General features: G+C 46.0%; 2 protein-coding genes across 5 annotated transcripts in view; one reads left to right on the top strand and one right to left on the bottom strand.

Moving 5' to 3' along the window:
• The first annotated feature begins 1,991 nt into the window (after positions 1-1,991).
• The window catches only part of LOC140460487 (uncharacterized), a 20,942-nt gene continuing 11,539 nt past the window's right edge, over positions 1,992-11,394 (top strand). Inside the window, exons 1-3 of one of the 4 annotated variants that reach the window (XM_072555039.1) lie at positions 1,992-2,154; positions 3,757-3,948; positions 5,457-5,538. The gene's annotated coding sequence lies outside the window, so the exon portion shown is untranslated. The other 3 variants (XM_072555038.1, XM_072555040.1, XM_072555041.1) reach the window with 3 other exon arrangements.
• The window catches only part of LOC140460089 (uncharacterized), a 20,366-nt gene continuing 11,493 nt past the window's right edge, over positions 2,522-11,394 (bottom strand). Inside the window, exons 2-3 of the mRNA XM_072554490.1 lie at positions 4,230-5,273; positions 2,522-2,565 (exon numbers count right to left, since the gene is read on the bottom strand). Of these exons, the coding sequence (XP_072410591.1) occupies positions 2,522-2,565; positions 4,230-5,273 (1,088 nt within the window). The remainder of the gene's footprint in view (positions 2,566-4,229; positions 5,274-11,394) is intronic.

Below are 11,394 nucleotides of genomic sequence, written 5' to 3'. Positions count from 1 at the left end.
TTTATATAACACCCTCATCCCAGTGTTTATATAACACACACACCCATCGCAGTGTGTATATAACACACACACCCCCATCACAGTGTTTATATAACACACACATCCCAGTGTTCATATAACACACACACCCCCATCCCAGTGTTTATATAACACACACATCCCAGTGTTTATATAACACACACACCCTCATCCCAGTGTTTATATAACACCCCCATCCCAGTGTTTATATAACACACACATCCCAGTGTTTATATAACACACACACCCTCATCCCAGTGTTTATATAACACACCCATCTCAGTGTTTATATAACACACCCATCCCAGTGTTTATATAACACACACACCCTCATCCCAGTGTTTATATAACACACCCATCCGTGTTTATATAACACACCCATCCCAGTGTTTATATAACACACACACCCTCATCACAGTGTTTATATAACACACACACCCTCATCACAGTGTTTATATAACACACACCCCCATCCCAGTGTTTATATAACACACACATCCCAGTGTTTATATAACACACACACCCTCATCACAGTGTTTATATAACACACCCATCCCAGTGTTTATATAACACACACACCCTCATCACAGTGTTTATATAACACACACACCCTCATCACAGTGTTTATATAACACACACCCCCATCCCAGTGTTTATATAACACACACATCCCAGTGTTTATATAACACACACACACACCCTCATCACAGTGTTTATATAACACACACACCCTCATCACAGTGTTTATATAACACACACCCCCATCCCAGTGTTTATATAACACACACATCCCAGTGTTTATATAACACACACACACCCTCATCCCAGTGTTTATATAACACACACATCCCAGTGTTTATATAACACACACACACACCCTCATCCCAGTGTTTATATAACACACACATCCCAGTGTTTATATAACACACACACACACCCTCATCCCAGTGTTTATATAACACACCCATCACAGTGTTTATATAACACACACCCCCATCCCAGTGTTTATATAACACACCCATCCCAGTGTTTATATAACACACACCCCCATCCCAGTGTTTATATAACACACCCATCCCAGTGTTTATATAACACACACACACACCCTCATCCCAGTGTTTATATAACACACCCATCACAGTGTTTATATAACACACACACCCCCATCCCAGTGTTTATATAACACCCCCATCCCAGTGTTTATATAACACACACACACCCTCATCCCAGTGTTTATATAACACACACACCCTCATCACAGTGTTTATATAACACACACCCCCATCCCAGTGTTTATATAACGCACACACACCCTCATCCCAGTGTTTATATAACACACCCATCCCAGTGTTTATATAACACACACCCCCATCCCAGTGTTTATATAACACACCCATCCCAGTGTTTATATAACACACACACACCCTCATCCCAGTGTTTATATAACACACCCATCACAGTGTTTATATAACACACACACCCCCATCCCAGTGTTTATATAACACCCCCATCCCAGTGTTTATATAACACACACACACCCTCATCCCAGTGTTTATATAACACACACACCCTCATCACAGTGTTTATATAACACACACCCCCATCCCAGTGTTTATATAACGCACACACACCCTCATCCCAGTGTTTATATAACACACCCATCCCAGTGTTTATATAACGCACACACACCCTCATCCCAGTGTTTATATAACACACCCATCCCAGTGTTTATATAACACACACACACCCTCATCCCAGTGTTTATATAACACACACCCCCATCCCAGTGTTTATATAACACACACACACCCTCATCCCAGTGTTTATATAACACACCCATCCCAGTGTTTATATAACACACACACACCCTCATCCCAGTGTTTATATAACGCACACCCCCTGCAGTCCACTACAATCCCATTGGTCTGAACTTTGCGCATGCGTGGTCGCGTTCCATTACCGCGCATGCGCTGGACCGCTAAACGGCGGTTGAGGGTTGTTTTTGTCTTCGGTCGACCAACGGTGTGATGGAGCGGTATGGTCCGGCCCGGTTCCGGGAGACTTCCTGAGCTTCTTCTGTCGGCAGAACCCGCCGGGAAGATGGAATGAACCGTGGTCACTTTGCGCGGAGTGATGGCAAGTTCTTTTTTTTCCGACCTTTCGCACTCGGCTTAAAAAGACAGGCCCCGGGGATAACGTCCGCCATCTTGTTTTGACACCGTGCAGCAGGGAGCATGCGCGGCAGCCATAATCAGTCTGCCTGATTGCCACAGTGAGCATGCGCGGCCGCCCTGTGTGTCTGTTTGTGGCCGTGAGCATGCGCGTCCGCCCTATTTGTGCGTCGGTTTGTGCCAGTGAGCATGCGCGGTCACCGTATCTCTGTGTTTGTGCCAGTGAGCATGCGCGGTCACCGTATCTGTTTGTTTGTTTGTGGCAGTGCGCATGCGTGTCCGCCCCCTTTATTGAGTTATAGTCCAACAGGTTTAATTGGAAACAGTAACTTTCAGGGGGATGCTCCTTCATCAGGTGGGAGTGGAGGGCTCCATCCTAACACACAGGATTTATAGCAAAAACTTACAGTGTAATGTAACTGAAATTTTACACTGAAAAATTCATTGCATTTTAAGCCTTCCATCTGTTAGAGTGCACAGTGATAGTTTCACTTCTTTCATGTGTAAATCACAAAACCCTTCTCTTAAATGTTGTATTCTCGGGTTAGGTGTTAACAATGGTGATAGCAAGACAATATGTTGAAGGTGTTAGCCCCCTGTGTTCTCTGTCTATGCCATGATGTTTAGATTGATTCTAATCTAAAAAGTGAGATTACAGAGTTTTACGTAAATTCCTGCAGTTTTTGAGCTCCGAGCTCTACATGAATGTGTGCAGTTTTTCAGCAAAGTGCAATGTAACTCTGCAAGTACAAATTCACCCCACAAAATATATGTGTGCATGTGGGTCTTTGTCTGTGTGTGTGTGTGTGTGTGTGTGTGTGTCTGTCTGGGTGGGGGTTGTGAGTGTGAGAAAGTGTACGTGTGTGTGTAGTGAGTGCAGAGTGTCTGAAGTCTGTGAGGAGGTGCATGTGGGAGTGTGTGTGTCTATAAGGGTGTGTGTGGGTGTCTGTGTGCACCTGTGTCCGTGTGTATGTGAGAGTGTGTGTGTGTGGTGCAATGGTAATCACCTGTAATGTGACATGAACCCAAGGTCCCGGTTGAGGCCCTCCCTATGGGTACCGAACTTAGCTATCAGCCTCTGCTCGGCCACTTTTCTCTGCTGCCTGTCCTGAAGTCCACCTTGGAGGATGGTCACCCGAAGGTCCGAGGCTGAATGTCCTGGACCACTGAAGTGTTCCCCAACTGGGAGGGAACCCTCCTGTCTGTTGATTGTTGTGCGGTGCCCATTCATCCGTTGTCGTAGCCTTTGCTCGGTTTCCTTAATGTACCATGCCTCCGGGCATCCTTGCCTGCAACGTATAAGATAGACAACGTTGGCTGAGTCACATGAGTACCTGCCATGTACAAGGTGGGAGGTGTTCCCACACGTAATGGTGGTATCTATGTCCACACTCTGACACGTCTTGCAGCGTCCACCATGACAGGGTTGTATGGAGTTGTCCTGAGAGCCAGGCAGTTTGCTACGAACGATGATCTGTTTGAGGTTTGGCGGTTGTTTAAAGGCAAGTAGTGGAGATGTGGGGAAGGTCTTGGTGAGGTGCTCATCCTCATTGATAATGTGTTGCAGGTCACGAAGAACATGGCGTATTTTTTCAGCTCCTGGGAAGTACTGAACAACGAAGGGTACCCTGTCAGTTGCAGCCCGTGTCTGTCTCCTGAGGAGGTCATTACGGTTCCTTGCTGTGGCATGTCGGAACTGGCGATCGATGAGTTGAGCATCGTATCCCGTTCTTGTGAGGGAATCCTTGAGTACTTCCAGGTATCCGTCACGTTCCTCCTTATCTGAGCTGATCCGGTGTATGTGTAGGGCTTGTCCATAGGGAATGGCTGTTTTAATATGTTTTCGGTGGAAGCTGGAGAAGTGTAGCATTGTGAGGTTGTCTGTGGGTTTGCGGTAGAGTGTGGTGCTGAGGTGTCCATCCTTGATGGAGACGCAAGTGTCCAAGAATGAGACAGATAGTCGAGAGTAGTCCATGGTGAGTTTGATGGTGGGATGAAACTTGTTGATGTCACTGTGTAGTTTTATCAGTGACTCCTCACCATGGGTCCACAGGAAGGAAATGTCGTCAATGTATCTGGTGTATAATGTTGGTTGGAGATCCTGCATAGAGAAGAATTCTTGTTTGAACCTGTGCATAAAAATGTTGACATATTGGGGTGCAAATTTGGTCCCCATGGCTGTTCCGTGTGTCTGGATGAAGAACTGGTTGTCAAAGGTGAAGACATTATGATCGAGGATAAAGTGGATGAGTTGTAGGATGGTGTTTGGAGACTGGCAGTTGTTGGTGTTGAGTACTGAAGCTGTTGCCGCGATGCCATCATTGTGGGGGATGCTGGTGTAGAGTGCGGAAACGTCCATTGTGACGAGGAATGTTCCCGGTTCGACTGGTCCGTGGGTGCTGAGTTTCTGTAAGAAATCCGTAGTGTCGCGACAGAAGCTGGGGATCCCCTGTACAATAGGTTTGAAGATGCCTTCCACACAGCCGGAGAGATTCTCACATAGGGTCCCATTGCCCGACACGATGGGACGTCCCGGTGTGTTGGCATTGTGTACCTTTGGAAGGCAGTAGAAGTCCCCTACACAAGAAATACGTGGGATGAGGGAGCGTAGGGAACTCTGAAGGACTGGATCCAAAGTTCTGATCAGTGTGTTTAATTCTCGGGTGTGTTCTTTGGTTGGATCAGCTGGTAGTTGCCTGTAGTGTTCCTGGTTGTTCAGTTGTCGGTACACTTCCTTTGCAGTAATCTGTTCGATTCTGAATGATGATCGAGTTACGATCAAGCCCTCCGCTATCACCTGATGAAGGAGCGTCGCTCCGAAAGCTAGTGTGCTTCCAATTAAACCTGTTGGACTATAACCTGGTGTTGTGTGATTTTTAACTTTGTACATCCCAGTCCAACACCAGCGTCTCCAAACCATGACCTTTATTGAGCGCTGTGCAGCAAGGAGCATGCGTTCCTTCCATCTTTGTAAAGGGATCTGTCTTGGAGTGACTGGGAGGAGGTTGCTTCCCATGCTGCAGTATGGAGAAAGCTTATCCATCAGCGTTGCATGTCCAGAGTCTTGTTCATGAGATAGAGCGGCTGCACGGAAAGAAAAGGAAGCAAATCTTAGTTTGCAGGTCCTACTACCTCATGCATCCCCTTTGACAGGGAGTTAAAAGAGGGAGTTGATAACAGCAAAGTCATAAGTTTGATGAATTCTTTTTCTGCACTGAATTCCTGTCCTAGACTGACAGTGATGGGTGTTGCAAACCTCTTTTACAGACGACGACGTGGGGATTTACAGACAAGAAACTGAAACATGAAAACCTGTCAATGCCTTTCTTCAAATCATTGGCCTGTAAAAGTAAGTATTGATATCCAGATTATTATCGCTCGCTGAATAAAACCTAACCTCCCATCCTTCTGAGTGGCTCCTTACGAAAATCTTCAGTCCGTATCCTAATATTTTATTCTGACCAGGAATGACTTTTCCTAATCTATCACATATTAATCTCTCATAAAAGCATCTATCTCATATCTCTCTAAACCTTTCCTATTCGTACACATATCCAGATGCCTTTTAAATGCTGTAATTGTACCAGCCTCCACCACTTCCTCTGGCTTGTTCCATACACGCACCACCCTCTGCGTGGAAAAAGTTGCCCTTGGGTCCCTTTTAAATCTTTCTCCCCTCGCCAAAAACATATTCCCTCTAGTTTTGGACTCCCCTACCCCAGGGAAAAGACCTTGGCTATTCAACCTATCCCTGCACCCCATGATTTTATAAACTTCGATGAAGTTACCCCTCAGCCTCCAACGCTGCAGGGAAAATAGCTCCTGCCTGCTCAGTCTCTCCATATGACTACAACCCTACAACTCTGGCAAAAGCCTTGTAAATATTTTCTAAACCCTTTTTTAAGTTTCACAATACCTTTCCTGTAATAGGGAGACTAAGATTGCATGCAGTATTCCAAAAGTGGCCTAATCAATGTCCTGTAGAGCCGCAATGTGCCCCCACAACACCTGTACTCAATGCAGTGACCAATCAAGGAAAACTGACCAAATGCTGCCTTCACTATCCTATCTACTCCATTTGCAAGGAGCTATGAACCTGCACTCCAAGGTCTCTTTGTTCAAAAACGTTCCCAAGGGGCTTACCATTAGGTGGTTAAGTCCTGCCCTATCTTGCCTTTCCAAAATGCAGCACCTCGCATCTATCTAAATTCAACTCCGTCTAAACTCCTCGGCCCATTGGCCAACCACACCTCCTACATTCACATCCCAAATATTTATATAAATGATGAAAAGCAATGGACCCAGCATTGATCCTTGTGACACACCAGTGGTCACAGGCCTCCAGTCTGAAAAGCAACCCTCCCCAACCACCACTCTCTGCCTCCCACCTTCATATTAGGTCTGTATCCAAGTAGCTAGTTCTCCCAGTATTCCATGAGATCTAACCTGCTAACCAGTCTACTGTGAGGAACCTTTTTTGAACGCCTTACTGAAGTCCATATAGATCACATCTACCACTCTGCCCTCATCAATCCTCTTTGTTACTACTTCAAACAACTCAATCAAGATTGAGACATGACTTCCCACGCACAAAACCATGTTGACGATCCCTAATCAGTCCTTGCCTTTCCAATGACACATAAATGCTGTCCCCCAGAATTCCCTCCAACAACTTGCCCACCACCAACGTTAGTCTCACCGGTCTATCATTGTCCTTACCACCCTTCTTAAACAGTGGCACCACGTTTGCCAACCTTCAGTCTTCCGGCACCTCACCTGTGACTATCGATGATACAAATATCTCAGCAAGAGGCCCAGCAATCACTTCTCTAGCTTCCCACAGAGTTCTCAGGTACACCTGATCAGGTCCTGGGGGGCTTATCCAACTTTATGCATTTTAAGACATTCAGCACCTTCTCCTCAGTTATATGGACGTTTTTCAAAATATTGCTATTTATTTCCCCATGTTCTCCATCTTCCATATCCCTCACCACAGGAAACACTGATGCAAAATACTCAGTTAGTATCTCTTCCACCTCCTGTGGTTCCACACATAGGCAGGCTTGCTGATCGTTACTGTGACCCTATTCTCTCCCAGTTCACCTTTTGTGGTTAATGTATTTGTAGAATCCCTTTGGATTCTCCTTAACTCTATTTGCCAAAGTTGTCTCATGTCCCCTTTTTTTTGCACTCCTGATTTTATTTCCTACTTGCACTGCCTTTTACGCGGTTGTAGGGATTCACTCGATCTCTGCTGTCTCAACAGTTGGTTCTGATGTAACGCGATAGTTCCATTCTTGTGCAATCTTGCATTATAAGACAATTGTTTAAATGGCGCTATTTAAACTAACGGAGCCGGAATCATGTTACAGCCAAAACAGGGAAGGAAACTTCGCATTCTCCAAATAACAGTCTAAATTCTTCATTGGCGTTAAAGCCAGTTTGCATTGAAGAAACGTATGTTTTTTGCAGAACCGACTGACCAAACCCTCAACTTCTCTAGTCATCCAGCATTCCATACACCAACCAGCTCTTTCTTTCACTCTAACAGGAACGTAATGTCTCTGGACTCTCGTTATCTCATCTCTGAAGGCTTCCCATTTTCCAGCCGGCCCTTTACCTGCAAATGTCTGTCCCTCGTCAGCTTTTGAAAGTTCTGGCCTAATACAATGAAATTGGCCTCCCTCCAACTTTAACTTTTCGTTCCAGTCTAGCCTTTTTCCATCACTATTTTGAAACTAATAGGCTTATGGTCACTGGCCCTCAAGTGCTCCCCCGCTGACACCTGCCTTAGAGTCATAGAGATGGACAGCATGGAAACAGACCCTTCGGTCCAACCCGTCCATGCCGACCAGATATCCCAACCCTATCTAGTCCCACCTGCCAGCACCCGGCCCATATCCCTCCAAACCCTTCCTATTCATATACCCATCCAAATGCCTCTTTAATGTTGCAATTGTACCAGCCTCCACCACTTCCTCTGGCAGCTCATTCCATACATGTACAACCCTTTGAGTGAAAAAGTTGCCCCTTAGGTCTCTTTTATATCTTTCCCCTCTCACCTTAAACCTCTAGTTCTGGACTCCCCAATCCCAGGGAAAAGACTTTGTCTATTTATCCTATCCATGCCCCTCATAATTTTGTAAACCTCTATAAGATCACCCCTCAGCCTCCAGGGAAAACAGCCCCAGCCTGTTCAGCCTCTCCCTGTAGCACAAACCCTCCAACCCTGGCAACATCCTTGTAAATCTTTTCTGAACCCTTTCAAGTTTCACAACATCTTTCCGATAGGAAGGAGACCAGAATTGCGCGCAATATTCCAACAGCGGCCTAAGCAATGTCCTGTACAGCCGCAACGTGACCTCCCAACTCAAATCTATCATCTCTCGAGCCATTGTGGTAAATCTCATCTGCCTGCTTTCAGGGACCCTGCCATCATTCACAAGCTGTAGCGATCTCTGGTTTGTAGAGACCCAGATACTCGGTGTCCCTGAGTGTGATGTCATCTCACAGCAGCGATTTCCAAATGACATCGCACGCACCGCTCCCGAGGGATTTCCTCAAACTGGGAGATTTACCCTCGACTCCGACTCCGGTCCTTCTAATACCCTTCCAGCAAGTTACAGCGGGAGGTTATGAAATTGAAACCGGTGAGGTGGCTTCCCGGGTGAGTATTTTTGAGAACTTAGCTCGTGAAGCTTTTCCCCGGTTACCCGTTACCGGAGCGAGGTTCTGTGAATCTGTGGCTGGTGACGTTCCTTTACCGTGAGTCTGAATCCATAACCCTCCATAACTGCACCCCCCCAAAGCCCCGATCATTTCTCTCTGCCATTGTCGACTTAATTCCTCTCTCTCTCTCTTGCAATGTCTCTGTAGTCTAGTGTTTCAAGTCATGTCGTCACACAGCACGGAAACAGACCCTTCGGTCCAACCAGTCCATGCTGACCGTAATCCCAAACTAAACTAGTCCCACCTGCCTGCGCTTGGCCCATATCCCTCCAAACCTTTCCTATTCACATACTTAGCTAAATGTCTTTTAAACATTCTAAGTGTTACCGCTTTCTCCAGAAGTTCATTCCACACGTGAACCACTGTGTGCAAAATAAAGAATTGCCACCCCTCCCCCCGGTCTTTTTAAATCTTTCTCCTCTCACTTTATGCCCTCTAGTCTTGAAATATCCCATATGAGGGAAAAGACTCCTGCCATCTCCCTGATCTATACCCCTCGTTATTTTCTAAGCCTCTGTAAGATCACCTCTGAACCTCCGAGGCTGCAGTGAAAGACATCCCAGCCTCTCCTTCTAACTGAAACCCTCCTTTCCCGGCAACATCCTGGTCAATCTATTCTGAACCCTCTCCAGCTTAATAATAGCCTTCCTATAATAGGGAGACCGAACTGGACACAATACCCCAAAAGAGTGCTGGGGTAGCATGTTGGTTTAGTGGTTAGCACTGCTGCCTCACAGCGCCAGGGACCCGGGTTAGATTCCAGCCTCAGGCGACTGTATCTGTGTGGAGTTTGCACATTCTCCCTGTGTCTGCATGGGTTTCCTCTCACAGTCCAAGGATGTGTAGGTTAGGGTGAATTGGCCATGCTAAATTGCACATAGTGTTCAGGGATGTGTAGGTTAGGTGCGTGAGTCAGGCGTAAACGTAGGGTACTAAGGTAGGGGAATGGGTCTGGGTTGGTTACTCTTCAGAGGGTCGAAGGGCCTGTTTCCACACTGTAGGGATTCTATGATTTACTCATGAACATCCTGTACAACCTCAACATAATGCTCCAACTCCTGTACTCAGTGAGCGATGAAGTGTGCTCAACGTCTTCTTAACCACTCTATTTATATATGATGCAAACTTCAAACAATTATGAACCCGAACCCCTAGATCTTTGTATTCTACAATACTGCCGAAGGTGCTACTTACAATTACATAGTCTTGCCTCTGTTTTACCAAATGCAATACCTCGCAATTGTGTAGCTCGGTGGTTAGCACTACTGCTTCACGGCGCCAGGGACCCAGTTTCGATTCCAGTCTCAGGGAGACTGTGTGGAGTTTGCACATTCTCCCCGTGTCTGCGTGGGTTTCCTCTGGGTGCTCTGGTTTCCTCCCACAGTCCAAAGATGTGCAGGTTAGGGTGGATTAGCTACGCTAAATTGCCCACAGTGTTCAGGGATGTGCAGGCTAGGTGTCTTAGTCAGGGGAAATGTAAAGTAATTAGGTAGGGGAATGAGTCTGGGTGGGTTACTCTTCTGAGGGTCAGTGTGGACTGGTTGGGCCGAAGGATTCTAGGATTCGAAACTCCATCTGCCACTCTTCAGCCCGTTGATCTCTTCCTAATCTTAAATAACCTTCCTCACTGTCCAGTTTACCTCCAATCTTGGTGTTATCCACAAAACATGCTTTCTACTTTCTCATCTAAATCATTTCTATAAATGACAAATAAAAGTGGACCCAGCTCTGATCTCTGTGGGATCCTGCTGATCAGAGGCCTCCAGACCAAAAACACAACTCTCCATCACCCCTCCTGCCGTTTGGCCAATTTTGTATCCAATTGGCAAGCTCCCCCTGAATCCCATGTGACCTAACTTTACTGATTAGACATAGTTCCACGTGTTAGACCAAAGCTTTCCTGAAGTCCAAGTAAACAGAGCTCTCATTGAGTCTTTTGAGAAAGTAACCAAAAAGATTAATCAAGTTTGTGAACTACTATTTCCCTCGCACAAAACAATGCCGAATATCCCTAATTATTCCTTATCTCCAAATGCATATAAATCCAATCTTTCAGAATCATTTCCAACAACTTACCCACTGCTAATGTCAGACTTGCACGTCCACAGTTCCCAGGCTTCTTTTTAGAGTCATTGAGACATCCAGTATGGAAACAGACCCTTCAATCCAACCCATCCATGCCGACCAGATATCCCAACGTAATCTAATCCCATTTGCCAGCGCCCGGCCCATATCCCTCCAAACCCTTCCTATTCATGTACCCATCTAAATGCCTCTTAAATGTTGCAATTGTACCAGCCTCCACCACTTCCTCTGGCAACTCATTCCACACACGTACCACCCTCTGAGTGAAAAAGTTGCCCCTTAGGTCTCTCTCATATCTTTCCCCTCTCACCCTAAACCTATGCCCTCTAGTTCTGGACTCTCCCACCCCAGGGAAAAGACTTTGTCTGTTTACCTATCCAAGCTCCTCATG

This window comes from Chiloscyllium punctatum, chromosome 36, assembly GCF_047496795.1.
Source record: "Chiloscyllium punctatum isolate Juve2018m chromosome 36, sChiPun1.3, whole genome shotgun sequence".
In the NCBI taxonomy this organism is placed as follows: Eukaryota; Metazoa; Chordata; class Chondrichthyes; order Orectolobiformes; family Hemiscylliidae; genus Chiloscyllium; species Chiloscyllium punctatum.
Note: the sequence above shows the minus strand (reverse complement) of the source record. Positions and strands in the feature narration are given on the sequence as shown.